The sequence below is a fragment of the Neodiprion pinetum genome, chromosome 2, assembly GCF_021155775.2.
Source record: "Neodiprion pinetum isolate iyNeoPine1 chromosome 2, iyNeoPine1.2, whole genome shotgun sequence".
Lineage (NCBI taxonomy): Eukaryota > Metazoa > Arthropoda > Insecta > Hymenoptera > Diprionidae > Neodiprion > Neodiprion pinetum.
Genome location: NC_060233.1, coordinates 12,212,993 through 12,235,545, shown reverse-complemented (window position 1 = coordinate 12,235,545; position 22,553 = coordinate 12,212,993). Strand labels below are relative to the sequence as shown.

At 34.9% G+C, this 22,553-nt stretch overlaps 2 protein-coding genes across 7 annotated transcripts in view; one reads left to right on the top strand and one right to left on the bottom strand.

Moving 5' to 3' along the window:
• Nucleotides 1-408: 408 nt before the first annotated feature.
• Nucleotides 409-15,024, bottom strand: LOC124213282 (uncharacterized). Of its 2 annotated transcripts, none has more exons than XM_046614451.2 (6): nucleotides 14,938-15,024; nucleotides 3,514-3,698; nucleotides 3,345-3,402; nucleotides 2,787-3,258; nucleotides 1,856-2,023; nucleotides 409-1,369 (listed from the first exon to the last, which is right to left on the bottom strand). In XM_046614451.2, the coding sequence occupies exons 2-6, from the start codon at nucleotides 3,574-3,576 to the stop codon at nucleotides 1,231-1,233; spliced, it is 900 nt and encodes a 299-aa protein (XP_046470407.1). In that variant the 5' UTR covers nucleotides 3,577-3,698; nucleotides 14,938-15,024; the 3' UTR covers nucleotides 409-1,230. The 2 variants fall into 2 exon arrangements, with proteins under 2 accessions (XP_046470407.1, XP_046470405.1); XM_046614449.2 differs by lacking the exon at nucleotides 14,938-15,024 and adding an exon at nucleotides 3,816-4,012.
• The window catches only part of Orp8 (Oxysterol-binding protein-related protein 8), a 27,008-nt gene continuing 9,113 nt past the window's right edge, over nucleotides 4,659-22,553 (top strand). Inside the window, exons 1-13 of one of the 5 annotated variants that reach the window (XM_046614437.2) lie at nucleotides 4,659-5,034; nucleotides 7,292-7,437; nucleotides 12,443-12,574; nucleotides 16,620-16,675; nucleotides 16,740-16,970; nucleotides 17,214-17,358; nucleotides 17,442-17,663; nucleotides 19,106-19,260; nucleotides 20,101-20,279; nucleotides 20,509-20,686; nucleotides 21,165-21,261; nucleotides 21,466-21,662; nucleotides 21,827-21,952. In XM_046614437.2, coding sequence (XP_046470393.1) covers nucleotides 7,302-7,437; nucleotides 12,443-12,574; nucleotides 16,620-16,675; nucleotides 16,740-16,970; nucleotides 17,214-17,358; nucleotides 17,442-17,663; nucleotides 19,106-19,260; nucleotides 20,101-20,279; nucleotides 20,509-20,686; nucleotides 21,165-21,261; nucleotides 21,466-21,662; nucleotides 21,827-21,952 — 1,854 coding nt within the window. In that variant the 5' untranslated portion in view covers nucleotides 4,659-5,034; nucleotides 7,292-7,301. The remainder of the gene's footprint in view (nucleotides 5,035-7,291; nucleotides 7,438-12,442; nucleotides 12,575-16,619; nucleotides 16,676-16,739; nucleotides 16,971-17,213; nucleotides 17,359-17,441; nucleotides 17,664-19,105; nucleotides 19,261-20,100; nucleotides 20,280-20,508; nucleotides 20,687-21,164; nucleotides 21,262-21,465; nucleotides 21,663-21,826; nucleotides 21,953-22,553) is intronic. The other 4 variants (XM_046614436.2, XM_046614438.2, XM_046614440.2 and 1 more) reach the window with 4 other exon arrangements.

Here is a 22,553-nt window from a genome sequence, read left to right as displayed (position 1 = left end):
AAATGAATTGGAATAAAATTTTATGAAAATTTAGAGGTTGCGTTTGCGAACATTACCTTACGACCCGTGCTTACGACAGTGCGAACTACCGGCAGCGACGAAAAACAAAAAATGCAGCGTGAGCGTATTTCCCCCACTACGCAAATTTCGATGAGTTTCAGGACCTGTATGTAAGACCGTGCTCTAGGATGTGCTTCATACAGCTCTTCATAGGTAACTCTAGGGTACGTCATAGACTTATAGAGAGAGACTGTGACTGCGCGCACTGTGCTCCGAGCTGGAGCCGTGAGAAGACAGAGGGAACGAGCGCTACAGGCATTTTTCTCACTCTAATCGTTGACTTGGAGGGTCCGTGCTTGAAGGCATCTTAGCTGTAAAGTGGGGCAAACCCCTTTTTCGAACTGCAGATAGAGCTAAACAGCCTGTGTCGATCGTTTTCCTTATATCTAAGCTATTTTGCAAAAGGTGATTACAGCAAAATTCCTGTGTCATTGTCAACATTTTATTATATTAAAAATCCATATGATAGTCGTTATATTACAATAAATATCAGTAATCTCTAGTTAAGAAAATGCTGTAGTCAGTCTTTATTGACTGACAGCTAGTTTTGCGAAATTTTGTGGACTACCGCGAAAAAGCGATACGAAATAGATTAATCTGATTATTTATGAAAAATAGATTCGAGCTAGCAGCGAAAGCGTCACTGAAATCGATAAAAAAATGCTTATTTTGATTCGCGAAATGTAGGCGTGTCAATTGTCTTGACTATTATCCGGTAAAATTGCGTTGGCTACAGCTTTTTTCTATCAGTTATATGTAGGACTGGATAAAAGTCAACATAGGTGACACCCCCGCATTTCACGATGTAAAAGAAATCAATTTTAACCGATTTTAGTGAATTTCAGGTACTAGTTTCATTTTGATGGATCTATTTTATATCGCTGTTGTAGGATCATTTTTGTAAAATTTCAAAAAATGATAGCAACGTCTTAAAATAAATATAACTAGCACCGTTTGCATCGTTATTTTGATCGATAAAAGCCCGAAATAAATCTTATTATTTGCAGAATTTATTTTGAGCTGACTAAACAATTTAGCATCGTCATTAAAACCTTCGAACCAGTATCGAAATTACTAAATATCGTCATTAATACCCCAGAACCATTGTCACCTTGGTATCCTCCAGAGCCCCATTGTTCCTTGATTGACAAACGTCGGATTTTAAAATGCTCAATATGAACGCAAAGTCGTTTCATTCCTCCCTATTATCAACATGTCCTGAACATAAATTGGTAATGGAATAGTCAGAACACGACGCTGCACTAATTTCTTTATCATGCCTGGTATGTAAGTGCTGTGAAATTCCCACCTATAAATTAGAATTAATCATAATGAATACATAATGTTCTAAAATACTTACTTCCAGGGAAATTTTATTCTGAACTCGTTACAGGCCAACAGGGACTTTTCAAAATGAAGGGTAGTGAATACACTACCAAGTGGATAAAGTTCAAACTGTCTTATCTTGAGCAACACATTAAGCATCTAGTTTTTCAATAGTTTACACTAAATGTTTTTTCCATTTTCATGTTAAACGAAGCTCAACAAACCAAATATGCAAAGTGCAGTTGGGAAAGAGCTTCTGTTATGAATGTGTCTAAATCTTTTGAAATACATTACGTCACAAGTATAATAGATTCACCATATTGTAAAATCAACAATAAACAAATCAGAACTTTTAGAAGATAAAATTCAACATTCAAAAGTTTTATACAGGATGATGGCGCTGCCATACAAAGATGATTTGGGATTGGAAATTAAAAATGTGATGTACTCTAAAATGTTGTTTACTCACTTGCAAATGCCAGATTCTCCCTCCATTTCAGGAACTAACTCCGGACAGTCCCACACTTCAGAAGCAATATTAACAGCCAGCATCTCAGTTTTCGGGGCCTCAGTCCCAAAACATTTATCTATGTATTCCCCTCTTTGTTTTGATTCAGTAAAGTCTATACCTGTACTTCTGCAAGGGTAAATAATAAGCTTGAGCAATTGTGGGAAATTATTTTCATAAAATAATAGAAATTTCTACGACTCGACGCACGATGTGAATTTATCAGAATGTGACAGTATCGCATCTCTTTTTAAAAATCTCTGATACATTCTATTAATTTCTAGAAAGTTTGTAGAAACAACACAATTCCATGCGCAAACTGAATTTCGGCAGATTTACGGATAAACCTTGATATTACCATAAAATTTCTGAACAGACATCATAATTCTAATGTTACTGAAAGTATGCTTTTGCAGATATGTTTAAAACTTTACAATTCCATTTCAGAAAAATTATTTCAACTGTTTCTTGGAAATTTCTAAATAATGCAGTAATATCAAGAAAAATGCAGCAACTCTAGACCAGATATTTTTCAGGTTTATGATACATGATTAAGTTTAAATAACAAAATACGAATTTTCTCCAGAAATTGATTCGATTTACACCTCTATTTTGATTTGGTCAGAAATAGTCAGGAAGAAGAAAGTTCAGAGTTTTTAAGGTTATCAATGTAAGAAGAAGTTTGAAAAAATGCAAATTGTTTCCAAAACATCTTTAGATTTTGTTCAAATTCGAAATTAATAGATTAGTTTAAACCCATCCAGAAACAGTATAGAATTTTTGTCAGAACTATTCAAAAAAATAATACATTTCTGAGATTTTTTTACTAGGAAAGTCTGTTCATCACGAAAATGATCGTGAAATTGAAGTGGAATCGAACAGCAGATCTTACCGAACTACAGGCTGCAACCCTGGATAGACAGGAGGAACAGATATATTTTCGCTGTTCATCGCTCCTTGCTGTTTCGCCCTAAGCAGCTTTATCAGCGATTTCAAATCTCTACCTGACAGTTTGCCAGGCTTTGTATTGGTATAGCCCAAGCCTTGCGCCATAGCCAGTAAATAATTTTTGCCCACATTTTTCTTCCCACTGAAGAAATATTTTTCTCCTTTACAAAAGGCAAAATATAAAGTTTCAACATTTTTGACTCGTCGACTTGTAGATCTTTTGCTTGATCGTAGCGTCAAAAAAGTTATCCCATTGTATGACGTAATTTGCACTTCCATATTCTGCACACTTCTCAAAAATTCTTTTGCAACTCTATCTCGAATTTCGCTGTCTGATTGAGAACCAGACATTGTCATGGTCTCGCCACGCAATTCGTGACATGTCCAAATTCTTTGATTCGAATGCCGACTCACCTCTGTGAAAAAAATTGAAATCTGACAGTTAATCATCAGATACCTTAACAGTTTGTGATATTTTTGTCACTTAATTTCAACGCTATACCTATCACTTCTAGGATTGATAGTCTATCTCTTAAGTCATTGTTTCCAATTCTTGCAGTCTATAAGAAAATATGTACATCAATTATTATTTTAAAGGCACAGAAATACTGATATTTGTAAAAATGTTAAAAATTAGTTCGATATTCTATTTCTGTAATATCCATACATACTGTTATAATTTGTTCGATGATGCTAATAGATGCACGAGTTGTAAAATTTTGATGATGCTTCATCAACAACGACCTCAACTTGTTCCACGTCAATTCAGGAAAAATGGGTAGCACTGCTAATTCTAATTCTTCAAACTTAAATCGTGCAATCAGTCGCTGCAGTTGACGACGCACGCTCTGCGAAGCTATAGTATCAAACCAATTATAGTTCATTAATTTCCTTTCGTGGAATAAACACCAACCGCACACCCATTATGAATAAAAATATCAAATAGTACCTAATTAAAGTTAACCTTACTTACTGCGCGACATTTCTTTCAAATAATTTCTTATTTTCTGTGAAATATCAGGCACAACACGTTAAAATACGCACAAATAGACAAGTAACATTCAAACCATTGAGACTACACAAGGAGCACATATTCAAATGGGTGAAGTGACAAACTTGTAGAGTAATCGTTTATATCAGGTTTATTTTTTGTACGACTTGGCGTCGCTAGTGTTCCCTTTGTACGAAAGAGTCACTGGCTACAGGGATGCTCAAGATCGACTAATCGACGATCTTGCAATGCGATTCGTAGAAGGTTTTTACAGGAAACACCAATGCCGTCTTATTTCAGGCAGCTATTTGTTTACATGGGTAACCGACAAGAACAACGAACCATTAAGGAATTTTATAATTGTTTTCAAATTCATAAATTTCCCAAATATCATCCAGTAGATAAAACATGGAGCTACGAAACTGCTAGACTTCGCAAATTCCATAGACTTCTAATAACAACAGACCGGCGAGCGCGTTTACACTATCGGTTTATACACATAAAGGTAGTATCCCAGTGCTCACGTGCGTGACTGGCTGAAGGCAGAGCTAAAGATTAAAATCGAGCTTGAATTTTGTTCCGGACCGAAAATAAATTAGCCGGAAGTTTAAGGCATCATTGAATATTACCACCACGCGTCGATTTTTCCTTATCGCGAGCGGTAAAAACTCCCTAGGAGCGAGACATAACCGAGCGACAATCCGGCAGAGCGGATGGGACGGAAAACAGTTCTGATCGAATATCGGAACCAGGTGGATCTCGATCGCAACAGAATTGCGCCGAACTCTCGTACCGACTGAACCGAATAACCAAACTGTCAGAGTGTCAGTCACTCCCCTGACGTCGTTAACGTCGCACGTGTAGTATTTATGATCCGTCCGGAGAACGCGCTACGTACGTAAATAATATCCATCCAAACAACAGATGAATTTAAATGTTCAATTTGGATACATTTAATGAATTTACGCGTGTAAACGAAATCCTAATTGAAGTGATTAGTTGATTATTAATCGTGTGCAACTAGTTATTCTAACGAAGAAAAAACGCTCGCTATTTTAATAACTGCCTGCCTGTACAGAACGCTGTTGCCAGATACGTATTTTTTTTTTTTCTTGCTCTACTTGTGTAATTTCGATATAAATATTCATTGTGAACATGAATACAAGCGAAAGGTGAACAGTGGATGCCGTACCGGAACGCAGTAAGTGTTTAATTTCTTAACCAGTACAACGTGTGTGTTATTTCAGTTTTCAATTACCAGTTACAGAATGTAGTGCCGTAATATAGCAGAGTGTTGGTGTACCGCAGTGCGCACACCGCATTTCTACATATATATATATGATACACGTAATGTATGGGCGCATGCTGGATACGGACGATGCGGACGAAGTGTACTTTTAGCGAGAGTCTGGTGTGCAAGTAACGTAAACTAGACGTTATTACATTTTGATATCGATGCCAGACGCTCGCGAAAAACCTAAAGCGTAACTCTGGGCGATATTTCTTCCCACATTTCAAGTTTCGTTTCCCTGTGCCGCACACACACTTTTTTTTCACGTATTCAGCAGAGTGACGTAATACGTTCTACGCTTAGGAGGTGATTCTCTCTGCGCGTTATTTGAAATTGATTTTATTCGACGTCGCATGATCTCATTCACTCGGGAAAAATCATTTTCAGCGGTCATTATAATTATACGTACGTGTTTCAGTTGGTTGATTGACCTCGATTCATTGATACAGTGACACATGCGTATTATGCCTACTGTGTATTATACACGCTTACTTGTAGTCAATAAAGCTATCAAAGTTAACAGCGCTCCTGTCAATGTGCGCTGTTTACGTTCAAAATATTGATTAATCATTATCTCGAAAGGGTGTGAATCTTCCCGTGAATTTATTCGCATTCAAATATACGTTTATCCTCTATTATACTTTCATTTTCGTGTGCCGAAATTGATTTTTCGTCAGGACAATAATAAGCTGGTCATATATATTGTCAATGTAAGTTTGTTGGAATATCGAGAGGAATAAAATTCGCATTTGGTTTCACCACTGAAATTTATAGACGAAATTATTTGAACAAACTCCAAGAGGACAATTTGTAGCTACTGGTTGTTTCGTGTCAAATGGATGCATTGATCGATGACATGTAATTGACTAATTGAATCGGACATCAATATTTCGCAAGCCAACATTACGTCAATAGCGGTAAAAAATATTCAACTTTCCGATTTCGGCGTTATTTAGGCATCGTTTCGGCTCAAAGTTGGTATTTTGAAAACTTGTGTCGAAAATATGAACCGCGAAAAATACTAAATCTTTGAACTTTATTTACGTCGAAACGGCGTCGAACCCGTTTTAGACTCTGACTATTATTGGAATAATTATCAATTCAACAATATTGCTGTTAAATTTTCGTTATTGTGTAATTTATTCTTCTTTCGGTTTTGCCGATATTATTTTTTCTAGGTTACACGTTATCTAAGCAAAGTAATCCAACCAATATGTGATTATCTATTTTTGATAGTCAAATTCAGTACTCAAGATTCGTTTTTCCGTGTTTTCACCGCTGATTCCTCTCCAGTCTAGAAAATGAAGCTCAATGTTCGGCAAATAACAGACAGTAGTTATAATTCTGAAATTCGAATATGGCAGTAACTTTGTAAATTTCACATATATATTATATATCAGACTTCAAGGTCATGGATTTTACAAAAAACCATGTCTTTCGTCTTAAATATGGATCCCCTGATGTGCAGGTTCATCTAATGTACTTTCTCTAGTTGAATTTATATATTCGTAATTACTTCACTATTGCTCTGAAATAATCTATCTTTTCACATCGAATCTATAATCTCTCATTATTGAAACTTGATTCGACGCTGATGAAAATTAATATTTGACGCAAAGATATGAAAGGAGATTTAATTTCTTACGGCATTTCACTCATCCAATTACTAGCTGTATGAATAATTGTAACCGGAGTGAAGAGAAGCCTGTTAGATGAAATTACATATCACAAGCTCTATATTTAAGGTCAAGGAAAAGACCCTGGAAGTTTGAGCAGAACCAATAATCCGAAGATCTGATGCTCGCTTTGTTAGCTTCAGTTTTCATATCGCATGGATAGAATTCTGGAATTTGTTCTAACGCAAAGCTTGTATGATGCATAATTCAAGTCGTATGATAAATACACAACTATCCGATGCTGCTACTCTGTATTTAAAGGCGATCCGACGTAAAAATGACTGGGTCATATTCTGCTTGTCATTACTCGACTCTCCAGTAGTTATTACTGCCAACTACCATGTTCTGCATGATTTCAAATATTACATGCAATAGTTATTCACATCAGCGGATCAAATTGGATGTATTTACATCTCTAATGTGTATTCGTTAAATTGAACTAACAGCACAAAAATGTATGTATGTATATGTTTGTTTTTATTATATTGCAGTAATAAAAAAATGAGTTCACAACCAATCATGGTGCCTGGTGGAGAACGTCGAACACAATCTGAATCTTATTCTGTCTCAGTAGGAAATCCTTCTGAGCCATTCAAAACTATGACCCCACCTAACGTCAGTCGTTCGCTTAGCAGTCGTGAGTATTATAAGTGCGATTTAAACAGTAATTGGTGGTATTCTATGTTGTCTATTTGAAAAATGTTTAATTCCCTTTAGAGATAAATGTTATCGCCATCTTATTTCATCTACTTACATATACGTGTTACATCTATTCCTATCTTAACACGCATGGATGAAAATTCAACGGTTGAGAAAGTAATTCCTGTTAATAGTTGAAGTTGAATTTCATACCATTTGCGACATTTAATTGAACAAAAAAGCCATTTGATTCGGAAGATTTAGAACTACTTGTCAAACAAATATTTTAGAGTTTTTCGGATTCAATGGTCGGCATTCATTCAATTGCGGTCTTTGTTACATCGTATAACAATACTTGAAGTGCTTGATACTATAGCTCAACTTCTTACGAAGCGAATTCAATGCAAGTTTTGTCGTAGATATCTAACACTAAATTGAAAATATGTCTCGCTTCGCGTGCCTCTTGAATGTTTCATCTGCAAATCGTATCTCATTTTTGATAAGTAGATGCACGGTTTTTAATGTTACCTGAAATGTTTGTATATTTATACAAGTGATAGATTGTTGTCATTAAACGCCCAAGCACAAATAGAACATGACAGGATTCTGCAGGCCAATTGCAATCGGCACTCCTTGGTGGAAAAATGTTTTTGTATATTTCTAAACAATTGTACCTGAAAACTTTTGACAAGAGTCTCGGATATTAGTCTGGTTACTTACACATTTAAACACTTACGGATATGGTACAAGGTTTTGTAAATGATTTCTGGTTTCCAATACAGAAGTGAAAATTCAGTATCAATTTTTTAGTCAGTAAAATTAAAACATCTTTCAACGAAAAAAAATCGATTGATAATAAAAATACATCTGAGATTGTAGAGGAGAATTTTGAAATAGATATCTTTTAAAAATTTCTGGAGCATTACAAAAACTCTGCTGTATACGTGAAAATTTTGTAAAACACTGTGCCGGTATCTGATAATTGTGAAAACGTTCGAACCTTGTGAAAATAATAAGAATTTGCTAAAACTTGAGCAGAATTTCTTCTTTTTTTTTTAAAATATACAGAAGCATTTCTCAACCAAGGTTGTCATGATAAATTCATATATAGCTCTGATGTATTATTCAATCATCGATGTACTTAGTATAATTCATAGCAATCAATATTACTAGTGATTTTGTTACCTTTTCACTGTCTTATTTATCGAAACTCCGAGGCCAAATTAACCTGCTTCAAATCTTGCAGCTTCAAAATCTCCCAGATTAAATGTGCAGAGTTGAGAGCCAAATTCATTTTCCTACAATGTTACATTAGACCTGTCCTTAAGAAGGGCAAAATCGAATTTTTAACAAAATTTTGCAAAAAGGTAACGTAACTGTCAACATTTTCTGAGAATTTGCGATTTTTTAGCTGATAATTACGGCAGCGGTAAAAAAGCCATAAAAAATCCCGAAAAACCAATGCTTTTCTTATGTGAAAAAGTAAGGCTTCCTAGGCGTGGGTAAACATCGAGGGAAATTTTTTTAAAAATTCGGACATTTTTTTTTGAATTATTTCGAACCAATTTGGGGGGTGAGACCATTAAAATTCGATTTTGCCCTTCTTAAGGACAGGTCTAATGTTACATGTTGCTTATAATTCCTAACCGTTGCTCTAACTACCCTTTGAATAACACATATCTCTCAAGAGCTGCTTATTCACTGAGCAATTTTATTTGGCTTGTTATTCATACGTAATAAGAGAATTTATTATGAGTTATTCAAATATAAGAGCAGATTTCTAGCATCTCCTATATATCTGAAAAAGATTTGAATGCTGTTAGCAGATAAAGTTATTTTCAAAGATACAATGACAAAGTACAAATAATTCGAATTGACTGGATAAAATTGAGAGAATTCAAAATTCCTTGTAATAGAGTTGGTCAATGTTTTAGAAGCAGGCCACAATAGTTAATACATCAAGCGTATTCCTGTACCTTTTACCATCTGATTTAAAAACATTTTTAACTCTTGTGTTTTGAATCATATTTCTGAAATTTATTGTCGATTTGCTTCTTTCTTCATAAAATATGTAGTTTGGAGCACTTGTGTTACGTATATATAGACATGAGTATCAGGGTGTTACGACTGGAAGCAACGTTTTGTTTTCTCACTTCCACCTGATAAACTTGTTTTATGAAAAAAATCCACGGCGTAGTATATTTCAATAACCTAATTTTAAAAGATCGCTCTTTGGAGTTGGAAGTTTTTTCATTTAAATAACATGTGTAAGATGTAGTCTTCTTTTCAAATTGTTGCTACTCAGTCACATTTGATGACGTGGGCTCGATCCTGGGAGCATTTTGTAGAGAATTAAATTCTCTAAAGAAGTGTCCGGTAAACAAGAATTCGTATCTCAAACGGTGCAAGGTTATGAGTCTCGAAATAAAATTTTATGTAAAAATTTATCCTTAACCGTCTTTGGTAGCTAAACTATTGACTTTGTTTCAAAAATTCAAATGGCAATTTTATAAAGAATTTCATTATCTTCAAAATACTTGTAGAATCATGCTCGTACCCTATCGTTAGACGTAGCTCAGTGATAAAAGTTAGAAAAAAAACTGGATCTTGCCCATGTTATTTACATGTGAAGATTTTATATTGCAGGAGCAACCTTTTATAATAACAATTAAAAAATATTTACGAGCGAGGACTTGTTTTTCTTGATGTGTATATGTTTTTCAGGGAGGAACTAAAAATAAAAGTTTTGCTTCCAAATGAAACGACTCAATGTGTATTAGGGTAAAAGGGTAAAAGGGCAAATGGTCATTTTTGAATTTCGACTCTTTCACATTCCGAATCTATTCCAAATAATTCAAATCTAATTCCCTAATTATTTCAGATTTTTATCTCAATTCATCCGTTCCGCCAGAGGCTTGATGTCCCCATTAAACCCTTTTCAAAGGAACAGTAAATCTACCAAATGGATTTCGATAAGATTTCATACAGAGAGGTATCTTGGGTCGCTGATTACGAATCTGGAGTACAAAGTTTGAAATTTAAAACGGTGGATCCAATATGCCGAACAAAAATCCCAAAAGTTCATTCGTATTGCCATATTGGCTCTGATATTTTCAATTAAAAAGTTTTGAGTCCAGCTTCGTAATCAGCGACCGAAGAAACGCCCCAAAATATCAAATCTCATCGAAATCCATTTGGCGAATTTACTGTTCCTTTGAAAAGGGTTAAATGAGGAAATCAACCCTCTGGCGGCACGGGTTAGACTTGAAATAAGAATCTGAAAATATTCGGGAATTATTTTTGAATGATTCGTATCCGATTTGGGAGGTGAGACAGTCGAAATTCAAAAATGACCTTTTTGAGGTGCATATATATTTTCTACAGTATGTTATGAGTGTTACTGTATTTGGCTGAAAGCTTGTAGTAGAATTGGCTAGTCCCTGAACAAATATCACTTTTTCTAACTTTTTTTTTTTTTTTGAGTTGAATATATTTTAGTGCAGTACGATATGGACCATACGATTACGCTGAATCCCGAGCTCTAGCCAATCTCACGTTAAATTCTGGAATATCGAACGATGTTCGTCGTCTCCAAACTTTGTCTACAGAATAATATGAATATCATTTATTGGAAAAGGTACTAATCACCTCTTGTCACATAAAATGAGGTCCGCATATGGTCTATATAATTTTATATTGTCGTTTATTTGCACTCCTAATCACTTTGAATTTGGTGTTTTTAAACCTTGCATGCATTTAGATTTACAATAATCATATTTTTTCATGTCCAATGCATGGCACACAAGATTTCACACAGTTACTGAATTTGTAGTAGAAAACTTTCTTCGCTCGTTGTATTTCATTTTTTCTTTCGATGGAACAGTTTTAGCAATGGAACACTTGGATAGAGATATTTTTGTGCAACTACTATTACAACTGTTAATCCTTGAATCTGCAGACCGTGCGAAATGTAGCAAGAATGGATATTCAAATAGGTTCTTTCAATAACTTCGTAATGGTTTTCTTGCTCACGATTCAGCTTTGGACGATTTTTGTAGCCCAAATGGTGGTCAAAGGACAGAAAAATTAAATAGGTACACGCATCTCGATATTTACGATAGTGTAGAATTTTTTATTCAACCTAGTGACTTGATAAAACCTCAGTAATTCAAATCATCCAAGTTACAAAGTTGAGAAAAATACAATATAAATTTGAACAGTTTTTTGATTTTGGTCTTTCAGGTATTAAACTATTCAGAGTAGGTGCCTCAGTGGAACAGAGGACGTTTTATGCGATCAAAATTCGAAAGCGAACAGTTACATTTTTCATTATTTCTGCTGATCTCTCAATTATAATAAAGAACTGTATGATTTGTGTATTTGTACATTGCTTGTTACATTTGCATGTGTATTTAAAGAAATGCCTCTCCAAATTGATGTTTAATATTTTCAACCTGGTAAGGTGGTTACAGCTGTCGTTAGTAAGCGTTCACTGACCGTAGAAAAAATTTTATATAATTATATTAGATGCCTTTCGATTAGAGTTAAAATCATGCAAATCAATTACGTGGCGCTTGTATTGGTGAAAATATATGCGTCAAGAAGAATACCGCAGAGTGGAAGCGTTGAATTGTTAAATGTATGTTTCATGAGCTGTTTGAAAAATAATTTAACGACGCCTATAGCGCCTTTCTCTAACTGTTATTTAATACATAAGAACATAACTTGACATCAATGAAGTAGTCAGTCCGACTCCAGTGTTTTTATGAGTATAGTGCCTCTTCAGCAATCGTACAGAGTGTTTGTTTCTCTCGATCGTTACACGAGCTTCTTTCTCAATTAAAACAGTGAACATTATTTGAAATTACCGCACAGGGACATGAAGAGTATAAAATACGACATTTCAATTGAAGTGGGAGAATTATTGACGGTAAAATGATTAGCGTGACGTAATTTTTAAAAGACCAACAAGATAACTTGGGTTTATTAAAATTGAATCATAGCGGCTGGAGATGATAGACAACCTCGACAAGGCGGTGTTCAAGCTGGATCAACACCGCTGCCAAAACTACCGTCATTAGAATCACTCTCGACAAGTACAATTATTTCTACTTGTGCTCCACCATCCTCAACAGGTAATATTTATACAAAAATTTATACAAAGTCTTCGCAGTGCTTCGGTGATAAAAATTATTGGATAACTCTCACAACCTGTTTTTCGAAATTTGTCAGATATACCGTATTATTTTTGAAAAGATTTAAGTTCATTCTAATAATTTCGGATTTTAACAAATTTTTAAGAATTTCCAGAAGGAACTCAATATTTTTTCGGAACTTCGTTTTCTGCAAAACTCCTGGAAATGATTAGAATTTGTCAGAGATTTGCCAGAACAAATTTGCAGTATTCGTAGAAATTCCTGACAACTTCTGAAATTAATTTTTTACCAATGATGGAAAGTAAATTTAATTCGTTATTGCAAAAGTGCCAAATGGATGGTGTGATAGTAGCGAAATGAATATTTTATCTGTTACGTATACTTTGAGACGATTTTCACTTTCTCATTGACCACTATTTGTGCTTAACTACTAGGTCAAATTCCTATTAGCACCTGCTCCGAACATCCTTCAACTATTCGTAACTGGTACTGAGCGTGTGAATACCTGTTGTACATACTAGAAACGATCACGATTCAGTATGCTTGTGAATGATCAAAGTTAGCAGCAATTATGAACACCACCTGTTCAAATTTATATCAGCTGAATTATCCACACATGTCTTGTTCGTTTTTTTTTCTTCTTGTGTTTACTCCATCGTCGAAACATTATATCAGAATCTGAGATTACTGTGTGACTACTTGATCTTCGCATATCCCTAATTTATCTAAACCGAGTAATGGAACACAATTTTAAATTTACATATCGTCTTGTCATTAATAAAATACTATTTGTTAGACTGCTAAGAAATGAGTTTTAATAAGATCAGCCTGGTTAGAAAATTAGATTTCTGGCCCAAATGGCTAAACTGATAGCCATGATGGAAACGGTAATCAAATAAATTTATAGACAACGTGTTTAAGATCACACCTAGTGTCCGAACAAAAGTGAACAATATTCTGTCTGACCCTCATAGAATCAATCATCCAGTTTTCTCAATTGGTCTGCTCTAAATTACTATTGAAAAATCTTTTCTCGTTTTTTTTCATTCCTCACCTGTTATTTTACAAATATTTACATCGCAGCTTTTCATCAATTCTCTAACAAAACTGAACATTTTTCGTTGATAATGCGTGTAATTACCCAGTAAATAATAATAATAATAATAATAATAATAATAATAATAATAATAATAATAATAATAATAATACAAAAAAATATGTCCACAAAAGCTACGAATATTGTATATTCATTTATTTTGGCACCTAATGGTCATATATGGTTTGTGTAATTTAAAATTTGCATGGTAGAACGTTAAATTCTTAATTTTCAAGTCGATTGAAATGGTCTAGCTTCTCACATTTGTCGTGTATTGATTGTAACTACTCGGTTAAATGATAGATGCCTCCGGTATACCTACATATATATATATATAATATATATGAATGTGTGTGTGTGCTCTACACTCAAAGCCTGCAGGTGACCTCTGACTCAGCGTATAATGTTTTATTTATTTTTTCCCTGTGCAAATGATTTATTCAAATATTCTATTGCTAACAATGAATATAAAATTGCCTTCTCGATCTATAAATATATGTACCTTTTACGCTTTATCATTGTTTCAAAATCAAACCGTTACCACAATGTGTTTCTAACAAGGAGTGACTGGAATTCTTTTTATCAACTGTCAACGCTCTTTGTGGCTGTAGTCAACATTTCAGTAATATGAGTGACATTTAACAAAAGTAAAAAACTCAAGTTCTTGTTATTACAAATTACCTAAAGTACACAAAAAATGTTGCTAGAGCAACATTTTTTTCTATCTCTTTCTGGATATCTTGCACCGTTTTTGAAATCCTTCTTTCCGAATTATTGATTGTCAATATTCTTTTTCTTTCTTGTGAAAAAATTGGGAATCCTGTGACACGTCGAAATGTGAAAACTATGACCTTTCTAGAATATTTGTGAAGGAAGACCCTCTTCGATTTTTTATTTGGGTCTTTGATGGTTTTTGAGTAAATATGTGTTTAATTTTCAAAAAACTACCTCCATTTTGTTGAACATCGAAACCCATTTGAATTCTTCAATGAATTTTCAAAGAACTTGAGAACGCAATCTGAATCAGTGAAAATCGATGAAAAATGCAGATTATTTCGAAAACAATTTTCATTCTGGATTTTTGACATCCTTTAGGATTTTCTAACTTTGCTATGAGTAAAAAAACACACACATTTATCAAGTTTTATACTTCAGCCACCATTTGGGCATCGCATCACGATAGAATATTATTTTCAACGAATGCCGAATTCGAGAAAGCTTGAATAATTAAAAATTTTCAACTTACGGTCTGTTTGAAGTTCACGGCTACGGATTTGGCTTTTGAACTTCTTGCCCTACAATGTGATCGTGCAACAATGAACGGAACTATGTACTCTGAAAATGGTTTTCTTCAGTCTAATCATAATACGGGAAGCACTCTGATGGACAGCTGATAACAGCTAGAGAATGATTAGATATTGTATCTCTTACAATATATTTGAAAGCAGTTAGCAGTGCGATATTTTTACTTCCGTAGTGCACAACTTCTTATTTACCACTAATGCTGAAATTGCTTATGAATATAAATGTAATACAAATTCAAAAATGAAATTTCCAAAACGTTTCTCAAATGTATTTCACAGCACACCTGATTTGCGCACATCGACAACAAGTAAGATTATAACAAATGAATACAAAATTGAACTTTCTTAGGCACCACAGTGTTCCGTTTTAACTCCATCATGAAAAATATCCCTCAACCATTTCTCATAGACACTTTATTCATCAATGTTTATTCAAACGTGTCTCTAATTTTGAGTTTTATAGGGAACGGGTCGTTTGAACGTGAGCTAATCCTAAAGTTCTGACACTTCTGGTTTTTTTTTTCCGTAAAAAAGTGTTCCCTAAATATTAAGAACACTTTTTTTTTAAATCGGATAACAAACCGTTCCAACTTGCACGCTATATTTTGAAAATCAAATAGTCTTTTTGAGGCAATACATTTTCTGGTGGAGAGTTAATACGTTTTTGGACGGAACATTAATCTAGGGCAGTGAAGAACATCAGGAGAATGGTATCGATCAGTAGAAAATTGAAAAAAACAAAGTCGCCAGATCTTTCTGGTTAGTCCGCGTTTCAAACGACCCGTGACGAAAATCTGGTGTAAGGTTCTTGCTGCAAATTCTTTTCTTAAGGGTTCATGAACCCCACTCTTTGAATCAAAAGTTGGCAGAAGAGAAAAAACGGTTTCAAAAATCTCCAGCAGTATTATTTGTGCCAATGGTTGTGAATATAAATGAATCAACATACCTACTGCTACGTGATAGAAATGAATCCAAAACTCGCATTAATAAATGTTTACAGTCGTGCCCAGAGTGAATAAATATAGATTTCTGTAAGTTTTTTACTTACAATCTTTATATAAATGATGTAAACAGTGATGTAAAATTTGTTGAATGTTTTACAGACATTTTGTAAGGATTTAGTCAGTGAGAAAAATAAATCCAAGAATATTAGAATTGGATAAAAAAACACCCAAGCTTAATTAATCGTGTTCTCAATATATTAATATCTTAGTTTCTATTATTTGAATTTTTTTAGATTCATTATTATCACGTAATAAACATAATGTTTTATTTGTGCCCACTATTATTGGCGCCAAAAACATTGCTAGAAATTTTCTGAACAATCCTTTGCTCATTTCCTAATATTTTATTAAGGAAGTCGGCCTCATTCATGCTTACGAACTGCTTCCCGGATATGATGTTCAAAATTTGCTTGTCCCAGTTCTCAAGTTTTAATTTCATCCACCGGACAAGCAATATGTTAAAATCCAATAATCTATCACACGTACGCGAGAAGCCTTACCTACTGTAAGTTTACGGCTTCATTTCTTGGTCATTCAACGGCAATAATACTCATCACTATTGAAATTTCCGGGAAATTAGAGCATAGCTTTTAATGCTCAAACTGTTTCACTGCTTTCAGGTCCAGCAGCGATGGGTGAAAGCTGTCCAAAGCTGGCTGACAATTCGTCAGAAAAGGTGAGTCGAGTCGCGCGTCCAAAAACTCTTTCAATAGCTCAATTATGCACGCATCATTTTCCAGTCTGGCGATGCTGGCAAATTGACTCGCAAAGAGTCCTACAAAGCACAGAGGAAAAATTATCGGATGGAGAAAAAAAGAGTCGCCAATGAACTCCTCAGCTCCCTTAAAGACCCGACTGTTGTTGTCATGAGCGACTGGCTCAAGGTCCGTGGTACGCTCAAGAGTTGGACCAAGTTGTGGTGCATTTTGAAACCTGGATTGCTGCTGCTATACAAGAATCCGAAGATAAAGGTATCTTCATGATAAGGGATTCGAAAAATTTGAATTAATCGCGTAATACAATTTCTTTAGTCTTGATTCAATTTAATTGGTAATATTTCAACAATGAATCAATGAATTTCAATGATTTTGGTCAAAGCCGATGCGACTATTCTCAACTTCGAATTGATTAGATATTGGGTCTGATCGGTCCAGTAGTATTCAAATTATTCGAATTACTAACCGGATTAAGCACTTGCTTTTAATACTTTACAGAGTAACAACTGGGTGGGAACCATTCTACTCAATATATGTCAAGTAATAGAGAGACCGAGTAAAAAAGACGGGTTTTGCTTCAAACTGTTCCATCCGCTGGAGCAATCGATCTGGGCGCCACGAGGTCCTGAGAAAGAGGCTCTTGGTGAGTCGAAGTTCGAAATGATGTTCATGGTATACGGTCATGAGAGGAGTTAGGCAAAGAACTTTTGAGTATTCCTCTTTCAGGTGCTGTAGTCCAGCCTCTTCCCACGTCTTATCTGATCTTCAGAGCACCTTCTCAAGCTGCTGGCAAATGTTGGCTCGATGCATTAGAGCTCTCTCTCCGATGTTCTTCGCTTATCGTTCGCTCTAGTAGCGTTCTTCCTCGATCACCTCAACATGATGCGACAACCACTCATGAAACTCAGTGGAGTGAAGCAGACTACGAAAAACACTTCAATGATCATGGTAAGCTCAACAATCTAGCTTTTTCCTTTCCTAAACTGTGGTCAAATTGATTGGTTAAAAATACTTAACTTGAATGAATTTTGTATTTGTGTTTTGTATTGATTCTGTGAAATTCGTGTTATTCCTGCGATTGTCAACTATTTCTTGAAAATTAGGTGTCAACTGAATACAGAAACTGTAGTAATGTTGGTTATGGATACCAGGATGAAGAGAAACGGTACAAGTACATGTCTCATTCCCATCCCTGGTATAAAGTTTTCGATGAGAATCTCTGAAATCCAATATTTCAGAAAAACGTCATTTAAATTCTGTAAATTACTCTTCAATGGCTGATTAATTATTCACAGAATGCGTCAAAAATTTTCAGAGCACGTATGATTTTCTTTGAAACGATTATGTTTTTTCTTTTTGTTTTGGAATTTCCAAGTTTTTCTTCTCATAATATTTAATTTGTTGAAATCATTTTTCGTCAGAGTTTCTCAAAAAATTTCACTAGAGATATTTCAATTTTTTGAACATGACTGACAAGTTAAAATACATCTATTTTACTATGAAATTTTGAATAAGAAAACATAAGTTTGGGCCGTATTATAAACTTTACCCCCTTTTCAAACTTTCAACACGTTCTGAAAATTAAGGGAGAACGAATTAGGATACATAATTAAATGTGACTAAAGCAATATGGCATTGCACCGTGCGATCAACTGATGGCTTGGATCACTGTTTTAGCTAAATACATAATAGGAAAATAAAAGAACTGAGAGGTCCGTGTAAGTGGTTGCATTTCTCTTTTCATAGTTTGTGTATGTAAAGACTGAAATATGTGATATACGGGGACTTTTAAAATTGAATACGACAACCTGTAGTACATATTCTGCCACCAGATGGCATCATTCGATATTTTCAAGACTCGTAGCGTACTAAAAAGGGAAGAAATGAAATGAGAAACCGACCTTCGGTTCAACTCTGAGGCAAAGTCACTAACGCTGGCTGTTGTTCGTGCATTGCTGCTCTTCGCCGGCAATCTTCAGAACAATTTCTGCGTGCTCCACTGGTGACTCTGCGGGATTATGCTCCTCCCTCACCCAATACACCACAAAGACGCCTGCTGTCTTGCCCCCAGCCCTTATCTCCCAAAATGCTGCACATTCCAAAAAGCTTATGCCCATCTCCGACGCCGATGTTCCAGCAATTGTACCATGCCGTAGCTTATTGGGAGAAACAGCTGGACGCTAGACCCGTGACTCCTGCCACAGATCCCACATCAGCCATATCGAGGGAAGGCTCAGACACAGCCGAAGGCTTGTCTGCTCCTCCGTCGCCGATTTCTCGATCCAGTCAAATCGCCTTTTCCCGTCGCATGACCATTCCTTCTGTTCACGTCTTAGAGTATGAGACCCGACACGTAGTAAAGCTAGATCCTGTATTCGCTTCACACACAGACCTTGACGATGTCAGCCAGCCGGAGAATGGTGTAGTCGCAGATGCTGAAATCAGCGCCTCTGACAGCGAGTCGGAACCATCTGTCAAGGAAGAAGAACCTGATCAAATTCATGAAACACCTTACGCTGTTGTGGAGAACGAAGTTCTTGGATCGGTAAGAGTTGTTCAGGCACATAAACTTTGTTATTTTCATTACGAAATATTATTAGCTTCTTTTTGACAAGAGAAAACACACGCTTCGCTCACATTTCCTCAACAAACAAGAAATAAAATCATGCAAGCACTGCGAGCTACGAATACCAAAACACATGTTTTGTCACTAAAATGTTCCAAATAATCAAACTCCAGTGTTTTTGGGATCATTTTGCTCCCTGACGAGATCCCCACAAATTTTTCGAAAGATGTTTGAAAAATTTTGCATAATAGCATAGTCGTAACAGATAGATGTAATAGTTGTACCATATTTTCAAAATTCCAATTTTATCCACTCTGGACACGACTGTTGGCAGAATTTTTTCATCTGATATCTAATAATCTATATTATGTACAAAATAAGTACAGAACCATTAAAATTGCGTCACAAGCACCAGAATTCAATCATATTGAATTTTATAATCATAACAGTTTTTCTCAAGTTGTTCATATAACAACTTGTCTTATTCGAATTTACTTAGATTCATTCCTATTACGTATTAGGGATGTCAATGGTGTTTATCATGTTGGTTACCATTATTAGCACTAATAACAATGCTGGGGATTTTTTAAATGGTTATTTCTCCTTTTCTTTTCTTTTCTTTGAGACTGTACAAGCTATTCATTCTTTTATTTGCAAGTTTTTGACATTTCCTGAGGTAATTGTGGTAAGAAACTACAGTAAAAACAAATTTCTTAGCATTGAATATTCCTGTTTCTAAAAAAATATTCGAACTCTTCATTTCATCTCCTGCTTCTTATCACAAAATTATTGTTAAATAAAATCATGTTTCAAAAACAGGCTGGCGAAGTGGTTGCAGAATTACAAGATGAACAAAAATCTCTTATTTGGTTCCTGATGAAGCAGGTCCGGCCTGGGATGGACCTTTCCAAAGTTGTGCTGCCAACATTCATTCTGGAGCCCAGATCATTTCTGGAAAAACTGGCAGACTCGTACTATCACGCTGATCTTTTGTCGAAGTAAGTGCATCTTAGTTGCGAAATGTGAATCATTCAGTCTTGCCTCACTTTGTTGCAGATTCTTTTATTGTTTCAACTTATTTTAAAATTTTCAATTTATTCTTTTTACCGCCAATCGTTGAGTCTTGCGCAGCTTCTTCATATGTTGGTTAATTGTTTCCACTAGTTGTAAACTATTGTTATTCAATCCTTTCCCTGTGAATCATTGAACACCTTTTTTCTCAATTAGGGCTGTACTCGAAGATGACGCCTTCACACGCATGAAAGGTGTTGTAAAGTGGTATTTATCTGGATTTTACAAGAAACCCCAGGGCTTGAAAAAACCCTACAATCCACTGCTAGGAGAGACGTATCGCTGCTACTGGCAGCACCCCAATGGATCACGAACTTTCTATCTTGCTGAACAGGTATTACCTGTAATTGTGACTATCGATTACTAAAAGTTATTATTACAGGAATCATTAACGAATTTGTAATCCTCGTGTAAGTTTTTTTTCTAAAATACGATGAAAACCCCACAAAATTTCCGGAATATTTGTAGAGTGATCAAAGAATTTCATGAAAGTTCAGGAATTATCAGTTCATCATAAATGGCAATTTAAAAATTACAAAATAAGCAGATAAGATCATTGTTTCTCCAAACTTCTTATAGTGTACTTGCTTTGAATTTTAATTCAAACGGGATATTTATGTAATATTCTGAAACATTGGTCCATTGAGATTTTTCAGAATTTCAGTACAAATTGATTTTTCAGCAATGTTTTAGCAAAAAAATTTTATCTGGAAAACCAGAATTATGTGATGGTGACAATACTTAATACTTAATATTACATAGCTTATGATACTTGAAAATAATAATGGATAAGATAAAGTGTTTTTTTTCAGCTGTCTCATCATCCTCCAATCTCTGGATTCTATGTAACTAATCGCCAAGACGGCTTTACCATTAGCGCTACAATTATTGCCAAGTCTAAATTCTACGGTACGCATGATTGAATGATGGTTATAGGTATATTGTTTCATTACTGAAAACGATTTATAGATAGTAAACGATGAATAATTCCAATCGTTTGAATGGTTTTCGAAATTCTCTTTTCAGTATTTAAAAAAAGTTTAATTTAATATCTGTAAAGGAATGTTTTGGATAACACTAGAATTATGACAACTTTTCACTTGATGTCCTTAGGCAATTCAACATCGGCGGTATTAGACGGTGTGGCAGTATTGACAATGCTGCCAAGAGGAGAGGATTACACTATGACTATCCCATATGCTCATTGCAAAGGTATTTTGATGGGAACTTTGTCAATGGAGCTGGGTGGAAAGATTAACATCAACTGTGAGAAGACGGGATATCAGACGGAACTGGAGTTCAAACTGAAGGTGCAGGGAAATTTGTTTCTCCAGATTATTCTCTCTGAATTATTGAGGGTTTTGTAGTGTTTCTGTCAAAATCAATGGAAAATCAATCTGCTGTTTTTAAAATTAAAAACTTGTTAGCTTATGGCTGTGATCAAATATTCGACAAGTGCGTTCTCTTCTTTCAGCCATTTCTGGGTGGCGCGGAACACATGAATCAAGTTGTCGGTAGGATTCGACTTGGGAAGGAAACGCTTGCAACCATTTCAGGCTACTGGGATGGACAGATTACCATCACCGACAAACGGACAGGGGTAAACTATTCATAGTTTTTCAAATCCACTGTATAAGAAATTTACAGCAAGTTTTAATGAGTAGTTTTTGTGAGGAGAATCAAGAAAAGAACTGATTGTGAAACGGCCTGTATATAAAATTATACAATATCTAGAAATGATTATTTCAATCGCTAAACTATACTGGAAAAATATTTCGAAGTATTTTTCTAACAAAATCCAGTAAATCCTGCTTAATTTGGTGTAAACTTTGATTTTCGATCATTTCATTCTTATTACTCTTATGTAATTTGAATACTTTTTGCGATTTAATACAAAAATTTACAGGAAGTGTTTACGTGTCTTCAGAATTGCAATCCAAAAATCGAAATCCAAGGTAAATTCCGCAGAAAGGTTAAAACTAAAATTTGAACTTCTTAAAAAAATTTCTGAAGAAAATCAATTGATAAGGTATAAAAATTCAGGAGATATTGCGGAAATAGTTGATACTGATGTCTAATGTTTGTAAAACTTTGTCAATATTTGAGACATTTTCGGAAAATCTTCAACAAATCTGTGTTAGTATTCGAATCGTGTCAAAAGTAATCAGAATTTAATGAGAAATAATCACGATTTACAAGAC

What these genes read in the sequence shown, in the direction of transcription:
- LOC124213282 (XM_046614449.2), bottom strand. An exon ending in TCATCGAACAAATTATAACA is followed by an intron (nt 3,403 to 3,513) that starts GTATGTATGGAT and finishes ATTTTCTTATAG; the next exon opens with ACTGCAAGAATTGGAAACAA. An exon ending in ATCAATCCTAGAAGTGATAG is followed by an intron (nt 3,259 to 3,344) that starts GTATAGCGTTGA and finishes TTTTTTTCACAG; the next exon opens with AGGTGAGTCGGCATTCGAAT.